The sequence below is a fragment of the Acinonyx jubatus genome, chromosome D1, assembly GCF_027475565.1.
Source record: "Acinonyx jubatus isolate Ajub_Pintada_27869175 chromosome D1, VMU_Ajub_asm_v1.0, whole genome shotgun sequence".
Classification (NCBI taxonomy): Eukaryota; Metazoa; Chordata; class Mammalia; order Carnivora; family Felidae; genus Acinonyx; species Acinonyx jubatus.
The window spans coordinates 26,905,949-26,929,331 of NC_069390.1; the positions used below are offsets into that span (position 1 = coordinate 26,905,949).

At 47.7% G+C, this 23,383-nt stretch overlaps 1 protein-coding gene and 1 non-coding gene across 4 annotated transcripts in view; both read right to left on the reverse strand.

Moving 5' to 3' along the window:
* Positions 1 to 23,383, reverse strand: part of NAT10 (N-acetyltransferase 10) — a 38,788-nt gene that overhangs the window by 8,993 nt on the left and 6,412 nt on the right. For all 3 annotated transcript variants that reach the window (XM_015081143.3, XM_053203321.1, XM_053203320.1), the window contains exons 4-21: positions 22,715 to 22,886; positions 21,105 to 21,227; positions 19,189 to 19,250; positions 17,666 to 17,780; positions 17,461 to 17,568; positions 14,219 to 14,352; positions 12,896 to 12,989; positions 12,656 to 12,754; positions 9,732 to 9,868; positions 6,862 to 6,986; positions 6,251 to 6,401; positions 5,880 to 5,976; positions 4,681 to 4,797; positions 3,730 to 3,831; positions 3,560 to 3,634; positions 2,641 to 2,757; positions 1,708 to 1,841; positions 1,447 to 1,495 (exon numbers count right to left, since the gene is read on the reverse strand). In XM_015081143.3, the coding sequence (XP_014936629.1) occupies positions 1,447 to 1,495; positions 1,708 to 1,841; positions 2,641 to 2,757; positions 3,560 to 3,634; positions 3,730 to 3,831; positions 4,681 to 4,797; positions 5,880 to 5,976; positions 6,251 to 6,401; positions 6,862 to 6,986; positions 9,732 to 9,868; positions 12,656 to 12,754; positions 12,896 to 12,989; positions 14,219 to 14,352; positions 17,461 to 17,568; positions 17,666 to 17,780; positions 19,189 to 19,250; positions 21,105 to 21,227; positions 22,715 to 22,886 (2,011 nt within the window). The remainder of the gene's footprint in view (positions 1 to 1,446; positions 1,496 to 1,707; positions 1,842 to 2,640; positions 2,758 to 3,559; positions 3,635 to 3,729; positions 3,832 to 4,680; positions 4,798 to 5,879; positions 5,977 to 6,250; positions 6,402 to 6,861; positions 6,987 to 9,731; positions 9,869 to 12,655; positions 12,755 to 12,895; positions 12,990 to 14,218; positions 14,353 to 17,460; positions 17,569 to 17,665; positions 17,781 to 19,188; positions 19,251 to 21,104; positions 21,228 to 22,714; positions 22,887 to 23,383) is intronic.
* On the reverse strand, positions 21,937 to 22,043 carry LOC113603519 (U6 spliceosomal RNA). Its single transcript, XR_003425119.2, has one exon. It is a non-coding gene; the product is annotated as a U6 spliceosomal RNA (small nuclear RNA).

Consider the following 23,383-nt stretch of genomic DNA (forward strand, 5'->3'; position numbering starts at 1 on the left):
ATCTCCAGCCCCAACCTCTACCTGGAGTGCCAGACTCCTGCAGGCCACCGCTTGTCTCTGTCCCCATCAGGCATCTGACAAGCATCTCCCACTGTGCCAGGGCATTCCCGCTGTCACCTCCAGACCTGTCCCTCCCCCAGCGGCTCTTCTCGGCAAATAACACCTCTATCTCCCAGTTCTTACTGACTCTCAAGCCAAAAACCTAAGAATTATCCTCGATTCTTTTGGTTCACTCATCTTGCAATCCAATCCTTCAGTTCTAGTCAGTGTCACCCCCAAACATGCCCGGCCTCGGCCACTTCTCTCCATCTTCACTGCTTCCTCCCCAGCCCATACCCCATCTCTCATCCACCCACATCCTCGCCTCCACTCTTGGGCCACCACCATCCACTGTCTACACAGCAGCCACAGCTCCTGAACACCTTCCTCCAACTGGAGGGAAGAAAACAGAGTCCCCAGCCAATGACCCACGCTAACCTTTTGTCGCTTTCAAATCACCGATTCACTTCCACCTCAGGCCCTGCACTTGTTGCTTAGAAACATATTTTTCAGGGTGCCTGGGCGGCTCAGTCAATTAAGCATCCGGGTCTTGATTTCAGCTCAGGTCATAATCTCACAGTTTGTAAGATCAAGTCCCGCATCCGGCTCTGCGCTGACAGCAAGGAGCCTGCTTGGGATTCTCTCCCTGCTCTCTCTGCCCCTCCCCCACTCACTTGCAGGCTCTCTAAATTTAAAAACAAAACAAAACAAACAAAAAAAGAAACACCTTTTTCTCTAGGACCGTCCATGTGGCTAGTGCATTATGCTCAGGGTCCAGTTGGAAAGGCCACCCCTCAGAAGCCTGACCACTCAGTACGCTACACTTCCAATTTTTTCTTCACGGCACATAGCGTAACCTAAAAAACTTCTCATTTCTTCACTTTCTTGTTGCCTAATTCTACCCATTAGAAAATAAGTTTTGTGGCTTACCTTACTCATTGCAGGTGCTAGATTCTTTTTTTTAATGAACTCCCAGTAACTCTCTCCCTTCCATAATAATCCTCCATGGCTTGGTCATCCACGTAATCACATCCCTCCTTCACATACCTGAGGCTGCGCATCTGCAAGCCTCTCCTAAAGACACTGCTACACTTTTCACAAATTCTAGGAGGCCCCCAGGCTGCAGGATTCCAGAATTTGACGAACGAGTCCACACGCACTTCTGCCATTTTACAATCAAGCACAAAGCCAGGTACACACCGAGTGTGCACCACACAGCGGGGGAGCGAAGTGTGTGATCGCATGGCCTTGAAGTGGCGATGGCTGTTTTGGTGTCCATCAGAATAAACCTCTTGGAGGCAGGGCACACGTGCTCAGAGCACAGCAAGAGGCACCTGGGCTCCATATAAGGACAGACCTGTCACCAACTGTAACTGCAAACCCACACCCCTCCTCCATCTCACTCACCGGGGTCTGTCTCAGATACACAGGAACAAACCCAGCTCGCTTCCAGAACCTGCCAAGACACAAAAAGAGCAGGTCACTGTGCGCACCTTCTGAGACTGGCCGGCAGATGAAGACGGGAAGGGCTGGGCAGGGGTGGGGGAGTGGTCAACGGAACCGACAAACACACCAGCTGGAAGGGCAAACACAGTCCACAGAACGCTCATTTTCAGGACACCAAGGCCACGGGGTGATGTGAAAAAGAAAGAGCAGGCAGACCCTTACTTGAGGAGCCTGGGGGTCAAGCCATAGGACACACCCAGGTAATCCAAGCGCTCAGCAGGCCTCTCATTCAGTTTGAGGAGTAAGGGAGGCAAGTCCTTCCGGGGAGTGATGACCTCTTCCAACAAGCTGACAGCCTACAGGACGTCAGGAAGAGAACACAGTCCACCCAGTAAAGGGAGAGGAAGCTTAGTAACATTCCCAAGCACCCCTACCATACCAGGCTCTGACCTAAACACAGTAAAAACTGGGACAAATTTCTCTGTTCCCTGGATTTTAAAATAGAGGCACACCACTCAGTCCAGTGATCATTTCCAAGTATACCAAACACCTGGACATGCATGAAACCACACCGCTCCAAACCCAGAATTCAGGAAAATAGCCACGTGATTTAAAGAGAGACAGAGGTGGGGTTCCGAAGATCCAGTTCTGTCATCAGATGGGTCTGGGACTTGGGAAGTAACAAACCGCTGAGCTGGACCTTAAATATAAGGCCTTTCCCCACCTCCTGAATGGGCTACTGTGAAAATCAAGTGAACGTGTGTGAAAAGCCATCACAGTTCCTGGCGTTTATCACCTTACCAAGAAAGACACAACTTCCCTTAGACCCGGCTCAGTGCTGGGCAGCTGTAAGCTGGAGCACGCAGCGGCATTACCTAGGAGCTGAGACACAAACCGCTGGGCCCCACTCCTGACCCTCTGAGTCAGCATGACTGGGGGCAGGGCTTAAAAACCGGCATTTTTAAAACAGGTTTCCAGGTGATGCTGATAATGCTGATCTGAGGTTCTCAACACCAGTGGCAGCTGGAGAAGCAAGAGCTTCTCCAAAACAGGAGGAAATCTGCTGGTGCTCAGACAGCCCAGACCACCGGACAGTTCTAGATGCTCCTGAGAACTATCCTCCAGGAACAAGGAGTTCGGCCAAAAGATGCTTACCTCGCTGCTGACGGTACGAATTTCTTGTGATGTCTCAAGGACCTTTTCCTCGAGACAAGGGAATCTGCCCTCAAAGTACATCTGCAGCAGCTGCAGAGCTCGGCTGCCGTAGCCCATCTGTGAGCAAACATGGAGGGAGACAGACAAGAAAGAGAATGTTCTCAATCTGTCTAAATCACCTCTACGTCCCTGAACTCCTTCCAGAAAGCCTTCACTCTGAGTCACAGTACACTTGGCAAAGAGAATTAATGAAATCCCTCAAAGAGGTCCGAAGAGAGACCCTTAAGAGTGAGCATGCTATGATCCTCACTCTCACACCATCTAGCCTGAGCCTGAGGATGGCTGGCTGGGCTTTCTGATCCACAGACTAGCAAGCCCCAAACTGATATCTCCACAACGGACTCCCCAGTGGGGATTTCTTTTTTTTTTTTTAATTTTTTTTTTATTGTTTATTTTTTGAGAGAGTGAGAGACAGAGTGTGAGCCGGGGAGGGACAGAGAGAGGGAGACACAGAATATGAAGCAGGCTCCAGGCTCTAAGCTGTCAGCACAGAGCCCAACATGGGGCTCGAACCCACAAACCATGAGATCATGACCTGAGCCGAAGTCAGACTCTTAACCGACTGAGCCACCCAGGCACCCCGGCAGTGGGGATTTCTAAGAGGAGGTAACGGTGAAAAGTAGGTCAGGTTCACAAGAGCTCTGTCCTCACAAAAGAAAAGCAAGCATATACAATCATCCTGCCCACTCGCCACCCCCAGCCCCAGGAAAACTGTTCATGGCAGAGGAGTTCCTGGAACTGCCTATTCCTTGACCAGCCTTCCATTCATACCACCAAATCCACCTGCCCTCACAAGCTGCCAGCAACACGGCTGCAGCTAATAAAGCATCGAGTTTTGAGAAGCATGAGGACACATTACCCCTTGATAATCCGGATGAACAGCAATGCGAACAACCCTTCCACCTGAAAGGCCACCGAAGTCTGGGTCTTGGAACTGTGTGGGAGACACAGGGCAGTACGTGAGCAACAAAAAAGTCCTCCAACACCGCCAACTTCACTCACTCAGCCATACCAGGGAAAGTGCAGCACCTGTTCGGACACGGTCCATGGAATCAGGTCCCCCGAAGCCTTCTTGCCTCGAGACAGGCTGTTCAAGATGGACTGGCGAGAAATCTCCCCCTCCAGGCACACCTATGGGGGAAGCAGGACGGTGTAGACAGAAAGGCCAGCCCAGGTACAGAGCCCACTCACAGATCATCAGCATTCTGCTAGTTCCCTGACGAGGCCAGCTGTTTCCACTCCAGTTCCGGCTTCACCCTGTACCTGACTTCCATTTTCAGTGGAACAGTCATTACTCTGCCCCAGGAGCATCCGGACACTGTCATAACAAGGTAGAACACAGAAAAACTCTGGCCCAAAGCACAGAAACTACACTAGAAGAGGGTCTCCACACAATGTGCACACGTGCAAACATCAATTAAGACACGGGACGCTCATGCAGCTCTATATGAAATAGTGCAAATTCACGACTCTAGTGTCTAAAAGGAGAATGGTTATACATGGTATGGTACGTGCATAAATAATGCAGCCTTTAAAACCTTTAAAAACTACAGAAATTATGAAAAAAATAAAAACTACAGAGATTATGAATATTTGACACACTGCAAAAAAAAAAAAAAAACAAAAAAACAAAAAAACCCAGACTACCAAACACTATGATCCCATGTTTCCATCTGTATTTTCTAATTTTAGAAGTACACATGTTGCTTTCGTAATAAGAGCAAAACAAACAAATCCTGTTTTAGGAGGAGCCGTAAATCAAAATACGAGCGGCCAGTTCCAACTTTCATCTATTCACCCATCAGTGGGGCTCTGGGTTTCTGTCGGCAGTGGTTCCCTTCCACACATCCTAACTGTCTGCCCCGGATGACCCAGCTACTTGGCTCCGCACCAGGAATCAACACTCCCCCTCCCAGGCCACAGTTACTGAGCCATTAATCCTTGATTCCTAAGTGGTTCTTCAAATGAATGCCAGCATACCTGGATGACAGCAAGCACTTCGGGAAGGGCATTCTGGGTGGGGGGCACCGGGGGCAGGAGGCAGAACAGAAGGTGGGCAGGCGCATCAGAAAGCATCTGGAGATCGTTGGGGGAGTTCTGTGGGGCACAAATACGGGTCCATGAGAACCACTCCTCTTGTCCTTTACTCAAGAGGCCACTCCGGAGTCACTGACTGGAGCACCACCTTCCCCAAAGCCAAGTGGCGAGCTGAAACTTGGGGAAGCTCTTTTCCAGCATCTTGGCCGCCAGCCTGAGACCCTCCGAGATGGCCTATGTGGGACTTCGCCTCAAATGTTTGCTGTCATCTCTCCACGAGCGCTGAGGCTACAGAGGGCAGAGGACTGCCTAGTTAGCACTGTGTAGTTCACAGCGGGGGAGTGAACTTGTCACTTCCCAGAGAAGAGGCTATCTCAAGAAAACCTATCACCACTTCTAGCACCAACTCTTCAGCCTCCCGTTAAGGGGTGTTCACAAAAATGCTACCTAGATACTCAAGAAATGTCCTTCCCAATGTGCCCTTTAGTTTTGAAGACTCTCAAATATTCTAAATTTGCATCCAGTGCTCCTTAAGAATAGCCCGGGGCAGGGAGTCCTGGGGGGCTCAGTTGGTTAAGTGTCCAACTTCGGCTCAGGTCACGATCTCACGGTTTGTGAGTCTGAGTCCCATGGCAGGCTCTGCTGTTAGCACAGAGCCCGCTTTGGATCCTCTATCCCCCTCTCTCTCTGCCCCTCCCCGACTTGCGTGCATGCATGCTCTCTCTCTCTCTCTCTCAAAAATAAACGTTTGAAAATAGCCCAGAGGTAAAAGGCTGGGCTGGGTCAGTCAGCACCACCAGGTAACAGCTGCTACATCATCTGAGTCTATCTGATTAGCAGACAAGGGAAAGATAGAAGAATCCGTTTTAAAACAGGCAAAGCTTTCCACCCTCCCCACCCACCAAGTATGGAGTTACGTGCAGGAATCCCACACTCCGTGTGCAAAGCTAGGAGCCCAAGACAGGCCTGAACAACCATGGGAAATGCAATCCCTCCGGCAAAGTCAGTGGACCTTGACAACATCAGGACATTTAAGTCCCAATAGAATAGTCACCTGAGCCACTGGGGAATACAAGACATGGAAAGCCGGTAAAGGGGGACTGTCAGAGCTGCATTCACCCACTTCAGCCAGCTGCAGTTACCTTGTAGTGAGAAGCCACATAGAGGGCCATAAGCCTTTGGAGGAAAACTTCGGAGGCCTTGTGGTAGCAAAAGAGAGTATCTCTGTTAACGTAGTAGCTGGGTCTGGAGTTAAGCAACCAAAACAAACCAAAGAGAGCCCAAAATAGGACACACTGCTTCCAAAGGGAAACCTGGATATGTAGATGTCCCTCAGATTAGAAGGAAGAGCCCTGTGTCCTGCACAGAACACATTAGGGAAGGAAAAGAAAGGAAATGGAGAATGTGTAACTTTCCCCCTCTCCTTCGAGCAGCAGCCTATGAAACAAAGGGCCAAAACCGAATTCTTCCATCACCCCCCTCCCTTCACTGGGCACAGAACCCGGGAGGATACAGCTCGCAGGTCTCAGGCAGGGGGCAGCCTGACACTATCCGGGGGATGTTGAGGCAATCCAGGCACAACAAGTCGTTCAGCCACTGCTCCACCGCATCCCCGGGGGCGTATCGGATGGACTCCTGCAGGGAAACCTCATGCAGCGTTCGCGCTGCTCCCCACAAAACACACACACACACACACACACACACACACAATGAGAAACAATTATTAAATGTGTTTGTCTAAAAGAGCAAAGCAAATGTTCTACTTTCTCTTTGTTACCTGATGCCCACATAAATACAGCTTAAAGATTTTAACTGAGTGGTTTTAAACTATTCTGGGGGATGTTCAATTTGCCATGACACTGATCCCACAGGGATCTAAGTCAATGTGACCGTGCCCTAAGGCAGTAACAAACAAGGGCCCAACCCAGAAGGCCTGGGTCAGTCTCCTATCTGGTCACTGGCTTGCTATTCCTTGGGGAAAGCAATTCCCCTTCCTGGGGACCCAGCCTTCGTGCCTGACAGTATGACAGTTTGGTACTGCCTGTGGTGGCATGAGGAGATGATCCAGCAAGAGAATCTGTGGGGACCTGCCATGGACGGGCCCATTCAGAGCTCTGGGGGTACCTGATGCCAGTCTGGCTGTCGCTGTGGCCTTGTTTTCAGCAGTGGTGCTGATCTGGCTCTGGGCGCTCTGTTGACGGAGCTGCTGAATCAGCTTGAGGGACAGGGACCGGCCAGTGCCCTCGTAGCTAGGAGCAAAAGCAAAGGCCATCAGGCATGAATGAGGTTCCAAATCTACTCTCCAGGAGAGGACAGAGGACCACCTCCCTCATCCTGCTGAAATACCAAGCTCCTGCTCACCGCTGACAGCCCCACTGCCCTCTAGACTTCCAGCAGGGCATCCATACACCCAAGGAGGCAAGGTGGCCAGGTCGGTGGCTCAGCTGGGGGCTGGCAGTGTGGCTCAAGTGTGGCACATCTACTCAGTACCTCTGGGCAAAGAACTCACACTCACTTTTAGCCTCATCCTCACAAGGGGATTATTCTACACACCTCACAGGATCATGCTGTGAACTGAAAGGACTGGAAAGATGATGTGTAAAGCATTCAGCATAATGAACTGAACTACATTAAATGGTCCGTGAGTGAGAGCCACTGAAGCAACATGCTTGAAGGCAGGCAGAGAGTGCTTCCAGTTTGGAAAATCAAGACTGAATAAACCAATAAACCACCACTTAGTAATTCCTTTCATCACTACTTTCACTGAAAAGGTGACATAAAACAACTTAACAAGAATTGTGGAAAAAAAGAAATCATCAGATCACTGAGCCAGCTCTTCTCATCTGGATTTCCTCCTTTAGTCACAGCCCCAGGGACCACAGGGGGCAGACTGCTCAATGGGTTTGTTTTTTTAAAGTAGGCTTCATGCCCAGTGCAGAGCCCAATGTGGGGCTTGAACTCATAACCCTGAGATCAAGACCTGAGCTGAGATCAAGAATCACATGCTTAACCAACTTTGCCACCCAGGCACCCGGGTCTTTTTAATCCAGTATTGCAACACTTCGTAGTACTCACTGTGGTCATATTTCAAAACTGTATAAATACTTCCTCTCATTCAAATACTATTTTTAAAGAAGAATTAAAAACTTGGAATTTTGGGGGCACCTGGGTGGCTCAGTCGGTTAGGCGTCTGTCTGACTTTGGCTCAGGTCATGATCTCACGGTTTGTGGTTCGAGCCCTGCATCAGGCTCTGTGCTAACAGCTCAGAGCCTGAAGCCTGCTTCAGATTCTGTGTCTCCCTCTCTCTCTCTGGCCCTCCTCTGCTCATGCTCTGTCTCACTCTCTCTCTCAAAAATAAATAAACATTAAAAAAGAAATTTTGAAAAAAACTTGGAATTTTTGAGTGTTTTATTCTGCCCCACCTCACAGAACAAAGCTTCCTCGAAGGAATTTCATTTACTTATTTAAAAAAGAAGAAAAACAAATAAGCACAAGCAACAAAACAGACTTTTATGCTTCAAAAGGCATTATCAAGAAAGTGAGGGGAAATAACAGAATGGAATAAAATTTTTGTAAATCAAGCATCTGATAATGTATTTGTACCTGGAATACGTAAGGAACACTTACAATTCAATAATAAAAAGACAAATAAGCCAAATAGAAAAATGAGCAGAGGATCTGAATAGCTATTTCTCCAAAGAAGACACACAAATGGCAAAGAAGCACATAAGATGCCCCACATCACCGCCATCAGGAAAGTGCACTTGGAGACCATAACGAGACGCAACTTCATGCTCACGAGGATGGCTATAATCAAAAAGCCGTTAACACACATGCTGGCAAGGATATGGAAAACTTGGAACCCTCGTACGCTGCGGGTGGGAATTTAAAATGGCGCAGCTGCTTTGGAAAACACAGTCTGCCAGTTCCTTGAGCAGTTAAACATAAAGTTACTATCTGACCCAGTAATTTCACTCCTAGGTATATGCCCAAGAGCACTGAAAACACGTCCACGCTGATAACCTATCTACACACCCATGTTCACAGAAGCATTATTCCTAACAGCCAAAAGATAGAAATAACCCAAATGTCCATCAACACATAAATGGAAAAACAAAATGTGTATAAACATATAATGGAGTATTACTGGGCCATAAAAAGGAAGGAAATACCGATAAAAGATACACTGATGAACCTTGAAAACATTATGGTAAGTGAAAGAAGCCAGTCACAAAAGACTCTGTACTGTATGGCTCCATTTACATGAACTGTCTAGAATAGATAAATTTATACAGAGAAGGTAGATGAGTAGTTCCCTAAGGCAGGGGATTAGGGACAGACTGGAGGGTGACAGGTAAAGGATATGGTTTTTCTTTTGGGGGTGATGAAAATGTAAAATTGATTATGGTGCTGGTTGCACAACTCTGTACAGATCTAAAACCTAAAAATCACCAAATTATACACTTGATGTGGGTAAAACTGTATGGTATACGAACTGTGTCTCAATAAAGCCGTTAGCAAAAAAAGTAAAATCCATTTTATTTAAAAATTTTCAGTGTAAGGAAGACACAATAATACATCTGTAATACAGAATTCTCTCTTTAAGAAGATGTGATTTCCACACAGAAATCTTTCCAATACCGAAGATACATATTTATTGACCTGGAAAGAGTTCACAAAATATTGTTATGTTAAAAAAGAAAATTAAAAGCAATACGTAAAGTATATTTACATTCTTGTTCAAAACAAAAAAGTAAAACGAACACAAAGAAAATATACAACAAAAGCTACCTCTAAGGGCGCCTGGACGGCTCAGTCGGCAGTGGGTTAAGGGTCTGACTCTTGATTTCCGGCTCAGATCATCATCTCACACTGGGCTGGGTGTGGAGCCTGCTAAAGATTCTCTTCCCCTCTCCCTCTGCCGCCTCCCACCCCCCAGCCTAACAAGCAAGAACCGACAAGGGGAGCAAGGACTCCCACTCCAGGTGCTTACCCGTTGATGGTGGATGCCATGAACACAAGGTAGGGGCCCAGGAGGCTTTTCACCAGGGGCAGGGGGATGGCGGCGGCTTCATCGATCACAACGAGCTCAGCCTGGCCCAGTTTCACAGCATCTGCAGGATGTATATACTGCAGGGAGGAAGATTTCTATTATTACCTGGCCACCCAGTGCCATAGCTGTGGTCCCCATGACGCCTCATAAAGGCCACTCTGTCCTCTCTCGCTCCATTCCCAGTTCTTTCTCCCATTCCTCCTTTCCACTTTTCCGTGGCAGGGCAAACCAGAATGAGCTTGGAGTCAGACATCTGGGTTCAGAAGTTCAACCACCAACTGTGTGCCCCTGAACAGGTCACTAACCCTCACGGCCTCAGACTTCTCTCCTGGAAAGTGGAGGAAATACCTATCTGACGGCTGCTTGAGAGAAAAATCGGGTAAATCTGGAAAAATGCCCTGGCTGGTGCCTGGCCTAGTACTCATAGGTGGTGCTGCCCTCTCCTTTCTCTCTTCTGTCTCCTCATGCTCCCCCCCAGCCTGGCTCTGACTTTGCCCCAGAGGCGGCAAATGGGATGACATCACCATTCTCAAGCACCTGCCACACACTGGGTACCGTGCTCCTTGCGTGGATACTGTCATTAGGAAAACCAACTCTCCCCACACTGGTGAGGATGCTTCTAAGACGCCACCCCTTCCTAATACACACACTCACACACCCTTATTTATATTATTAGCATGGCCACCTGATGCCACAAAAAATTTGGCACCCTTATGCATACAAACCACCCCTTCAGTTTCTTCAGGGCTTCCTGCTATTTTTAAAGTTTGCTCAAGGCCATGAAGAGGGATTTTACAGGACAGGAAACCTGAACAGCCAATGAACATAAACAAAGACACTCAACCTCACTAGTAGTCAGTGCAATGCCAAAGACAACAAGGAGATCCCATTTCACATACAGGTAGGTAAAAATTAAATAGCAATAAAACACCCAGTGCTGATGAGAACTTGAAGAAACAAAACTTAAAAAAAAAAAAAAATGCTGTTGGGAAGGTAAACAGGTACACTTTTTAGAAGGAGAATCTGGCAAAATCCAAGAGAGCTGGAAATCTATTCATACCCTAAAAACTGAGAGCTCCCCTCATCCACCCCTAGAACATCAATAAATGGTAATATAAACATAGAGTGCTTAAACTCAACCCAAGCCACAAGCTTCAATCTTGGACAAATCTTGAAAACAAATGCTGAGTAAGAAAGGCAGGCTGAAAAAGGACAAGTACAGTATGTTACCATTTATGGAGGCATAATTACATAGTAAAACACAAACGTGAATCAGAAGGAAATCCCAATCCAGAGTAGAGCTACCTATAGGGAGGGGCAGAAGAAGGGAATGTGATGCGGAGGGGTAGAAGAGGAGCTTCAACTGTGTCTGTGATGCTTTCAGTCTTTAAAACAAAACTAAAAAGGACTTTTAAAATACGAAAGAAACACAGCAAACAACAAAATGTCAACATTTCTAAGGCTTAAGTGCTGGGTATCTGAGTGTTCCACTGATCTCTGCACTTTTCTGAAGTATTTCATTACAAGATCATCTAACTGCTTTGCTGGAAGCTGAATGATAGGTCAGGGAGACAGCAACTCCACTTAGTTAGAACAGCGGAACACACACCCTCGGCTGGGCCCCATGTCTTGGGACTCTTAAGGGGAAAAACTAAACAAGCACCTCATAAAAGCAGCAGAAAGCAGCCCCCTGAAGAGGCGCAGCTGACTTTAATCTAATGTTTGTCTTTTTCTCAATTTCCAGCAAGGAAGAGGAGGCTTCCAAGGGACACAAATGGAGCCTCATAAAGTCAGGTCACCTCTTCTGGGCTTAAACTCCAGTCTGGAGACAAAGGGACTCTGGCAATACAAGCAGGTCTCTAATTACAAATCCAAGGAGCAGCAGGGCTGAGCCTGGGCATTTCAGAGAAAAGTGTTCCTTCCTTGGTTTGTGTACTTTTGAGTTTTAACAGGTCGCCGCACTCTCCCTGCGGCCTCCTGCCCTCCACCTCACCCCACCCCGCCATCTGTACCCCCCCCCCTCAGCCAAGGGCGTCAGGCAAAAGTGGAAGAAACTAAAGAATGAAGAGATTCTAGAAAGAGACCTAGTAAGAAAAAATTAAGCTCCTTAGATCAAAAGTATAAACACTTACCATTATTTACAATCTGGACCTTTGATAAAAGAAATACCTCCCTGACAGGCATACATATATATGCTTTAACGAGCATAAAGGTCAAAGACATAAACTGCCAAGTGTGCCTGGCCCATTTCCCACCCCGACCCAAGTCCGAAAATAATCGATGAGCCTCCTCCGCTAGGAGCCCAGCGGCCCCCATCCTTTCTGCAAGCCTGTCACACTGATGCTTTTCTACAACTGAACAAAATTGCAGCCTTTGGACAAGTGCAAGCCATTCAGGCCTCCAGAGCACTGGAGATTTATAGAGCTTTCAGGGAAACACTGTTTAAAAAGGAAAATAGGCCACAGAGTACATCTTGCAAAGTTCTTTTTTTCTTTTAAACGGAGAGATTATTGTTCTAGTTACAGATGCACCATTTCAAAACCTGCTGTAACCCAGCAAAATGAGAACTGATGTCAGAACAGTGACTGTATTTCTTCTAGCTGCTTAGCATACTCACAAATACACTTACTCAATTTTCAAGGGATAAAACTACAACTTTCCATTCTGGCTACATACGTTATTTGTTAGTTTGCTTGAATGTCTTCGTTGAGAAGAGGCTGAAAATCTGGACCAGGTTTATCATAAAACAACAACACTGTATACGAGACATGCAATTACACAGGACATAAAATGATGTGAAATTACTGTATTTAAATACAGCAGGACACTGGCCCCACTTAGCAGGGTTTTAGAATGAGCCTCACCTGAATGGTCTGCCTGTGTTCTCGGAATACATTCACTCTGATCACTGCTTTGTTAAATTCAGGATTGAGAGACTGAATAATCTCATAATCCAGATGCTCCTGATGGAAAGAGAGTCAAACCAATGACAAACTTTAGAAACAAGCTTTAGAAGTGAAAATTAAAGTAAGCAGGCATCCCAAAGATTTTACCTAGATTAAACCCAGCTCTGAATCAATGGGAGTTCTTTTCTAATTCCCTACCTGATACTGCAGAGCGTCAAATCCTTTAAATACAAATTCAAAAAGAGTGTGGAGGTTATCAGGGCTTGGGGAGGTAACAAAGATATTGGAGTACCTATTGAACAAAAGAAGAGAACTTTTATAAGTCATTAGCAAATCCAAGGGACTTTTAGGCAACATTAAGAGGAAAGAAGAGATTTTTGTTCGCCCTATCACACAGGTGATAACCAGAGATAATGGCAGGAAAAAAGAACACTTTTTAGGAAGGAAAAGTAAAGCAACTCCAGTTTTGAGGATATTTTTCCTCCCAAACTAACGAAAACACATTAACAACTCGAAGGTAGTATGTCCTGGCAATTAGCTACAACATCTGTGAAGGCACACTGCCCAAAGGTGCCTGGACACAACGCCCTCAGTGTGCAGAGCCAGCATGCTGCTTCCCAAGCCTGTGTCCTGGGACAAGAGGGTGGCTTCACAGTCATCACTGGCTGTGTTGAGAGGGTTCCAAACTGTGAGGCCAGATAGCTCAATCAGTGCTCAGGCCAAGGCCACAGTGAACCTGCAGGGGACCCCTGTTCAGTGTAAAGGATGCTAACGGCTAAGGTGTTGATTGGTACCACTGGAGCAGCAGGGACAAGAGACAAGTCAGGGCTTGGGCTCAGCCCCAGCACTACCAGCACTGACTTGCTGGGGGATCTTGAGTGAGTCACTGAAACTCCCTGAGCCTAGGTTGACCCATCTGTGAAATGCTTACGGAGCTATTAGGAGCACCAAGGAAGATAACGCATATGAGGACATGGTAAATTCTAGATCCATTATTTCTGACTGCGAAGTTGGAAGTACACACTCTTCTGGCAACTGCATGAATCTTCCACCCAGGACAAAAAACACTCAAATGTAGATCCTCAAAAGCAAACAAGATTTTCTACTGATCAAAATCATTCAAATGCCAAACCTGTACTTTTCGCAGTTAGCAAACATGGTCATACACATTCCCATCTCCTGAAGAGTTTTAACGTTTCTTACCCCCATTTCTTTGCTTTTCTATGTCTGTCCAACTTTCTGTGTGTATCTGTTCAACTTTAAATATTGATCACGAAGGTCCTGGTGTATGTGTCCACGTGTGCCTGCACACATATCTGTGCCCCATGGGGCTGGGGCTGGGGCTGGGTGTGCTTGGGGGAAACGGTATTGATGTTTTCCAGACCAGAACCCATGACCTACAGAAATCACACAGGAGCCTGCACAGACCCAGGAACAGTTTCCTAGTCCCCTGACCCCTATCCTGCACATTTCTCCCTGAGAGCTCAGAATTCCCAAAGAGGGGGAATCAGACCTCCTTACCCAAAAGCCACTGCCCCAGCAATAGCCAATCCCAGGGCTGCAGACTTCCCCCTTCCTCGGGCAGCCGTGAGCGCAACAGTACTCCTCAGGGTCTTTTCAGAGATCCCCTCAATGAACTTCAAGACAGCTTTGGCCTGTGAAAAGAGAACCCTATCAGGTGAGCTTTGAGAAAGACCAAGTTTCAGCCATCTACTACTACCACTGTGGAGAAGCTGAGGCTAAATCAAAGTGGGGGCAGTTCCTGCAGGAGGCAAGGCTTAGCACTCGGGCTTCTCACTGCCTGGTCATCTCCTCTCAGGCCCAAGGCTTTAAATGCCCCTCAGATGCTGGTAACACCCCATTCATGTCTCTGGTCCAGACCTCTTCCCCACCCATCAAACTCCTGTATACACACAACTGCCCCTGTGTGTCTACCCTTGTACATCAGACAGGCTTCTCTGACTGACCTGAGGGGAACCCAGTGTCCCCCTCCAGCCTCCTCCATCTACAGTCTTCCCCTTGTCAGTTAACTGTCCAACTGATTAAGCCAAAAGCCTTCTCCATTTTCTCCCCACACTTGACTCACCAGCAAAGCCCATCAGCGCTACCTTCAAAATATGTATAAATCCTACCATTCCTCACCAGTGCCATCCTCTACCGGGCTGATTGAAGCCACTATCCTGAATCCCCCTCTTACTACAGTAGGCTCCTAGTTAGTCTTTCGGCTTCCCTTTTGTTCCCCTACAGTCTAGACTCAACAGAGCAGCCAGAGGGATCTTTTTTAAAATTCAGCCTAAGAATCCCTCCGGCAGCCGGGCTGAGACACTGTGCATGTGAAACCCTCCACGGCACCCACCTCTCAGAGAGTAAGGCCAAGCCCTCAGGGTCACGTGGCTGTGCCGTGTGACCTCTGTCATCTCCTCCTACTCTCATCTGCTCACTCCGCTTCACCCCTGGCGGCCTCCTTGCTGGTCCTCGAGTACCCCAGGCAGACTCCTACCTCGGGCCTATGCAGACGGTGGCCCCTCTGCCAGAAGCACTCTCCCCAATGGCCCCACGGCTCATTTCCCCAACTCCTTCCAGGCTTTGCTTGAGGATCACCTTCTAAACAAAGCCTCCCAGAGCCACAGCCTCTACCTATCTCCTGCACCCCTGACCCCTCCTTGATGCCCTGTGTCCACACTGCACACAGCACTTTCTACTACACTTCAGGATGGGCGGGTTTCCTTGACTCACGGTCAGTCTCATGCCACCAGAACGTAAGCCCCACGAAGCAGGTGTGCCCCTCCTTTTTACTGTTGAGCCCAGTGCCTAGGGTCATGTCAGGCACCTAAGAGAGCAGGCACTGAGTGAGAGGAGAAACCACAACACTACTTAGGGGCCAAACTCTACTACCCGACTGGCATCTGCCCTGGGAACAGGCCACCAAGACTGGGAAGAAGACCAGATGGTCCAGCCTGGCCTGTCAGGTCCTGAAGTTGCCTTATACACCCAGGCAGCAACACTAAGAAGACACTGAAGAGACACAAGCCCAGGCAAATGGAAGGGAAGGAAGAGGAAGAGCTCCAGGAAGCCAGAGTCTCTCCAGAGGAAACAGTCAGGGGATCCAGGCCCAGCTCATCTTAACGTGGCCTTTGTTGAACACCGTATTTTGCCCTTTTGTTGTTCAGAGAAGTTTTAAACTCCGACAAAACATAACCAGAAAAAATCCACTATTAAAAAAGAAGAGTAAGAATAGAAGAGTAAGAAATCTGAACTGAAAACGCATTCTAAAATAATTTGCTAAAATGAAAAACCAATACACAAACTAATTTACAAAACAAAAAGACCCAGATGACCAGTAATTATATGATAAAGTGCCCGCTTCTCTCATAATTAAAGCAATACAAACAAAAACAGGGATCCTGTGTTCCCACAGCACATTGGTAGGCTTGGAAGTTTAACTGTAGCCAACGCTGGCAAGGCATACGGAAAAGGGCATTTTCACACACTGTTGCTGGTTCCACAAACTGGCACGACACCTATTTTAATGCACACAATCTAATCCAGCAACTCTTCTGGGAGAAAAACTTATCCCAGAGATAATGCCTATCTGTAAGAAGATCCTAACAGCACAGTTTATAACAGCAAAAAAACTGCAACCAACCAACCCAATGCCTAATAGGGGATCACTTACACTGTACAGTGTAACCCCTCCACGTATTTTTAAAATATCCATTTGCATGCGTAGACAAAGTTCCAGAAGTATCCAAAATAAACTGTTAATGGCAGTTGTCTCTACAGAGCAGGACTGCCAAGTAGAAACACCATTTTCCATTTTTAACGAACGCTCTTTCACACTCAGTGTTTTTTTTTCTACGCATTTTCTTATAACACTCCTGCTGCTTTTACAGCTTCTCCCTCTTCTGCCCTTTCTCCATCCTCTTGCATTTCCTCTGACAAAGAATATCCCAGACTGGATTCAAAGCCACCTAAAGCCCGCAGCCTCTGCATAGAGAGCTATGTGGCTGATAATTCTATTTCTAGAATGAACAAGGGAATCAGCCTGTTGGGATTCTGCCCCAAGTGGGACGTGTCACTGCAGCTGTTTTCCATCGTGAGGGAAGAGTCCAGTGCCAAGAGGCTCACGATCAGAATCCTGAACACACCTGACAAACTGAAGGCTTCTGGGCACTGCCCGGTCAGCTCTGCTCACCCCAGGAACCAGGAGAGAATCCGAGTTTACCAGCCCTGGCCACCTCCGTGAGCACAGAAATGCACTCTGGAAGCTCCCACCCAGTCTGTTATCTGTACCTACAGATCAGGCCCATCCCACCCTGGAGGGCCTTATCAGGCCTCACTCTGGAACTAGAGTAAGTACAAGGGGCCTCAGGCTCTCCTCTCACTTCTATGCAAGGCATAGGCCAAAACCTTCATGTCATCAAAACTGAACTGAAATGGAGTAATACAGATACATCACCCTCTCTTGGAAAAAGCACTGGGGTTCCTCTTTAAATTACATCCATCTTCCCCCCAGACCCTCTACTCAGGGAATTAATGACCTGGGGTGAAGGGGGACATAATCTCTGGACTTGCCATGAACGCAGATGACAGAGACTAGCCCTGGTGTTGCTGCAGGGGTTCAAGCAAGAGAAAAGGTCCCTTCCCCAAGGAGGATCCAAATCCTCACTTGTCCTAACTTGGCTTCCGCTGCTTTCTGCATGTTCTATTTTACCTCTGCCCTGTCTATACTGGAACAGGGAAGTTCGGAACACCACACTCACCTGGTCTAGGGTCTTGCAGCAATCCACCAACACGCCCACGGGCTGGGTGTCCTGCAAGCTCTCCTTCAACTCCTTCAGCTCCAGATCAGAAGGACCAAGACTCTCATCCTACCAGAGAGGAGAGGACAAGGTCTGCCACTGCCACGAGAGGGTCCACACAAAAAACACGGCCTCACCCAGATTCCTGGACCCCTGGCTGACTCACCGGGGTCTGGGGAGGTAGGGCCTCAATGCTGGCAGCGTGGGAGGAGATGGGCAGGATGCTGAGCTGGTCATCGATGACAAGACACTTCTTACAAGAGGCCAGAGAGAGAATAAATCTGAGGAAGAAAACCGTAATGAGGCGTTGGGGGGAGGGGCCGATACACGATAAAGGTGTGGCTTTTCTTGAGGAAAATGATTTGATGCCCACACGTCTCTAAGAAAGCTAGAAAGAGCCAAAACCCAGCTGGAGAGCAGGGTAAGAGGACTCTGAGCCTCGTCTACAAGGCACCTGAACACATTCTATACGGCAAACAAGAAAACCCAGAACTCTCTCTCTCGAGACGGGTTACAAGCATTCCTACTGTGCACAACTGAGTCATAGGGCCCTTCCCACACCTCTGAGGCTCACCCTTTGAGGACTGAGCTGTCTCAGGCCATCCTTAAATGGGGAATTCCTACCCCACTCCACAAATGATCACCAGTCACAAATTTACCTTCTGCCACAAAGGAAGAAAAAACAAAGAAAAGGGAGAAGAAAGCTGCCTCAAGAAACGTAACACAGACATTCCCATGTGCAGGAAAACATGTGTTTGGCTAGAGAAGTCAAACTTCTCCCACAGGTGCAAGAAGAGAATCTCACACGCTACTTTCACAGGCTTCCATTCTATCCAGCAGCACACGGCTGCCCCCCCGGCCTACTCCATCTACTAAATGAAAACACCAGAGAGGATTCAAACTGGAAAGGCCCCAAGCGTCACCGAGGCCGGGATTTCTAAACCTCAGCACCAGCAATATTTCAGACCAGATGATTCTTGGTTGTGGGATTGTTCTGTACATTTTAGGCTATTTAGCAGCACCCCTGGCCTCTACTCACTAGCTGCCAGTAGTGTCCCCCCAACTCCCTCCCCCCCAAGTCATGACAAGCAAAAGGTTTCCAGGCATCGCCAAATGTCCCCAGGGAGCAAGACTGCTGTAGATGAGGACCACTGATCCAGGCCACAGCTTCTTCAGGTGTTTCACAGGCTGCTAACTGATGCTCCCTAAAAAAGGGCTCTATGGTCAAATAAATCTGGGAAACAATCAGTTAAATAGATCCCTGCTGTTGCAACACTTTTTGGAGACTACAACAGGCTAACGTGAATCTTCACATAGGAAAAACTGTATCAGCGTTTCCCAGACGTATCTAGCAGAAACCCTTTTGACATAAAGTCCCTCTTAAAATACTGGTGTTCTGTGAAACACATTTTGGGAAACAGTGATCCAGACAAATCACCCCTTTGACAGATGAGTAAGCTAAAAGCCAGAGAGGAGAGTGACTTGGTTCAGGCCCCAGCTCCCCACTCACTTTCACTGCTTCCAGTTGGCTTCACCACCACCACTGCTGTCAGGAATCTCACCATTTTGGACCCCTGTGCTACCTTCCCTCAGACAAAAGCACCGCTTTCATCTGTGTCCAAGACAAAAATATTCTCTGCACCGCGGCTCCCCACAATTAAGGACCCGAGAAATGTGCTTCAGACCTACCTCTCGTTAAACCGTCCCACCACATCCTGATGGGCCTCCGTCCTGTATCTTGAATGCACGTCCTGAAAGAGACAACATCTGTGAACACAGACATCCCGACAGCGCTGCGGCTCGCGGTCCAAATGTGAAGCAGCTTTATCAAGCAAGCCTGGGATAAGGAGGCGCCAGAGCTACTGCTGGAAACCCACTCCTCCAGAACCTGCTGTGCTGAACAGCCCAGCTGCTATTTGCTGGAACTGGGATGGATCATCAAATGCTAAAGGTAATGTTTTTTATTACAACAAACATCCCCTCACCTCGGCTTTGGCTTTTTCCACATTTTATCCAACATCATAAAATGTGTTCGTTCATTCATTCAATAAAACACACATACCAACCGTGAACCAGACATGCCGGGTATACACCGGTATTCAATAAAGCAGGACCTCTGTTTTCATGGAGCCTACAGTCTAACGGTCGGAGGGAAACGAGTAAAAAAAAAAAAAAAAAAATCTGGCAAATGCTCCAAATGAAAAACAATGTGCAGTGACAGCAAATGGCAGGAGTGTGGCTACTTACGTGGTGTACCTCTGAGGTGAGAAGCAGGCAGCAGGGAAAAGGGGGAAGGAGGACAAACAAACTGATGTGGGCAAAAAGTCATTCATTCATTCACAAGTATTTAACGAGTGCTTACTAAACACCAGGCACTCTTCCAGAATCAGGGAATGCACCAGTGAGGAAAACTAAGTCCCTAACCTCATGAGGTTTACAGACCAGCACAGGGAGGCAGGCAACAAACAAATAAATATGTAACTTTAGGTAGCTGGCAGATGCTGTGAAGGAAAATCAAGCAGGTCAAGGAGTGACAGACAGAGTCTGTCCCACAGAGGAGGGGGTATGTGGGCAGGGACATGAATGCAGTGAGAAGCGGGCTGTGCAGATAGCCCAATGGCAACAGCAAGTGCACAGGCCATGAGGTGAGAGCATACTGAGCATGTCTGAGGGCCCCTGAGGAAGCCAGAGGGGCTATAGGAGAAGCGGTGATGGGAAGCAGCTACTAAGATCTGTGGAAAAGTCCATGTCCCCGCATAAACACAGCTTGTGACACCCTGAGGCCAATTCTAACGCCATTCCTGAGCAGGGCCACAGGCCGGTGACTAAAACCTGTCACAAGGAACATGCAAATGGCAATACTGATGCGGTCGCAGACTAGCTGTGAATCCACAGAGACATATTCCCACTCCTAACCATGTCCTCAGCTTTGGGTGGAAACTACCCCTCTCACAGTCAAATCTCTTGCCAAACTGGGAGTGGAAGTGGCAAATGTTCCTTCGTTATCCATTAGCATGAGGACTGGTGGGCAAGTCTGTGCATGGTCCCTTTTTGGTAATCCAAAATGGGGGCACTGGCGTGGCTCTTTGCAGAATACCATTCCAGAGACGTAACTACCTAATAACTGCCACATACATGAATCTCACAGGTATAGAATTTACAAATACCTGCAAGGAAATATGAAATTCAGAGATGCCTGGGCACACTCAAGGTCACTGACTTTCTCTGCAGTGACGTTCTCATTACTTACAGTCAAAGAACTCCCAACCCAGACCTTGTGCTGACTGCTCACTAAAGCCGTTCAACAGGAATTTTTTTTTAACGTCTACTTACTTATTCTGAGAGAAGAGGAAAGAGTACACACAAGCAGGGGAGGAGCAGAGAGAGGAGAGACAATCTCAAGCAGGCTCCATGCTCAGTGCAGAGTCTGACATGGGGCTCGATCCCACAGTGAGATCATAACCTGAGCCAAAATCAAGAGTCGGCTGCTTGACCCACTGAGCCACCCAGGTGCCCCCTCCATAGGAACTCCTAAAAGAAAGTGGCAAACAAAAAAACACACTTGATGTGAACCGCCACAACTCAGTTAAAAACCATATACCCACCATGGTCATTGTGTACAACTGCTTGAGCGAATTCATGGTCCGTAGGAGGATGACCACCAGCCCACCACCTTCCACTGTTTCCACAGTTCTGGCCAGTAAGTTTGGAGTTAAAGCTTCAAAATCCTGAAAGAAAGAGACCTCAAAAAGGGCTAGTCACACAAAGAGCACCCCCGGGGAAGTTTAACTAAATAAAAGGAGGGCTTCTGAACACGAACCCAAGACCATAGCCCTCACTCAACTCACCAGGAGGGGCCCACACACCTCCCTTTACTTAGGGGCACAGAAGAGAGCCCAGCACTGGGCAAGAGGTGTACCCGGTTTTGTATGACAAAAGCGTGTCTAATAACCTCACACAAGATCCTATCTGGGAAGAAATCCTCTCCAGTGATTTGCACTTGTATTTCACAAATACCTCACGTTCGTTTTCGGATGTGTTTACATAAAACCTATCTGACAAAACTCAAACTGCCCCACATGGGGGAGCTGCTGCCTCAAGGAGCCATCTTCACTGCACCTGGTAACAGTGGTGGCCTAAGAGCACTCACTACCAATCAGTGGCCAGGTGAGAAGAAGCGAAATGCTCCTTTCTAGTCTACAAGGTGGGATGCAGGCCAGCAGTATGGGACAAACAAGTGGAATGTAAGAAAAATAAACCAAAAAATTCCAATTCGTGATTTTTTCCCCTCATTCCTTTTTTTTTTTCTTTCCAAGATTTTATTAAAATCCAGTTAGTTAATATAGAGTATAAGGTTGGTTTCAGGAGCAGAATTTAGAGATTCTTCACTTACATGTAACACCCAGTGCTCATCCCAACAAGTGCCCTCTGAATGCCAAAACTATGCAATGTTTCAGGAAGCTGTGTGTCACCCTTGCACAGGGAGCGTGCTACTCCTCTCTGTGTCATTCCAGCTCTAGCATATGTGCTGCCAAGGCGAGCACTTTCCCCTCATCTCTTAACTTACCTTTCATAAGGTACAACTTATGACATACGTAATCCTGGTACTACACGCAAATGATAAACACGCACCAAAATTGGGGACGGGGGCTTAAATGTGTTCTCCTTTCGGGGTGGAGGGGTTGGGGGGGTCACAGGTGTCCAAGAATCAAAGGATAAAACAGAGACCGCCAGAGCTGGAAACAAAATAATGTGAAGTTTGTTCTGGCAAGACAAGAATACCAGAGAAGAAATGTACCAGGTAGTTCTCTGTGGAGGAAAAGTGAGGGGGTTTTAAGGACTACGCCCAGCCAGTTAAAACAAGTCCCACTGCTCCCTGCTCACCAAAGTCTTCGGCTACTTCCAGTTAGGATCTGGGAATCTGGGTCCCTCTAAGTTCACAATACTTTCTTTCTCATCCTCAGCCGGTTAGAACCAGCCATGATGGAGCACCCGTGTCAGTTTTGGTATCTCTAGGTTAAGCGTCACTTTAAATGGAAAAGTTTATTTTTATATGGGCTGAGTTACCCAATTTGCTTTGGAAAGTGGCCAACTATTCCACTGATACTGCCTGGGGGAGGCTGTATGGGTCAATCTTTCTCCTTACTGTCTGCCTGTTCTTGAGGGGAGTCCTCCGCTCTCTGACGCCAGTCCCAAGCTGGAGCAAGCCACCTACCTGGAGAACGCACATGCCAAAGGTGTTGCCCAGGATCTTGTGGGTTTCATTGTAGTAGCAGTAGCGGATGTTTGTGGCCGCCACGAAGAGTTCAAAGGGGTCATCTTGCTTTATGTTCAACGTCCCATTCTTTATTTTCTTCTGTAGCTGTCGCATTCTTTTCTTCCGATGACTGCAATCACCCACCCACCCCAGGAGAGCCAGTTAACCAGAGAGGCTAAAGGGGTGGGAGCAGGGGACAGGCTCACTGATCACCCATCAAGACCTTCAGAGCCAGAAGGAACTCAGCTATCGCAGGGCCAACCCCCTCTGTTTAAAAGTGAAGGAAAGAGTAGAGAGGTTAAGAGGATGGGCCCGGAGCCAGGGGTGAGTCTGTGGGGGAATCCTACTGTGCTGCCCTGGCACCTTCCACAGATTCTCATCTTCAAAAGAAGGGTAATGAGAGTACCTAAACCTCCTATTTGGCTAGACCAGAGCTTGAAAGCAACCTTGGTGGCCTCATTAGCTTAGTCTCAAGCCAAAGCTTCTACTACACAGTACCGTTCCCCAGAAGACCTGGGAAAGGCAAGGTGGCTTTGAAATTTATCGTCAGGAATGAAAGAAGGACATCAGCTCTATTATTTTCACTATTTGGAAGAGTCCTCAGAGGTCGCAGCTCCCTAACAATCC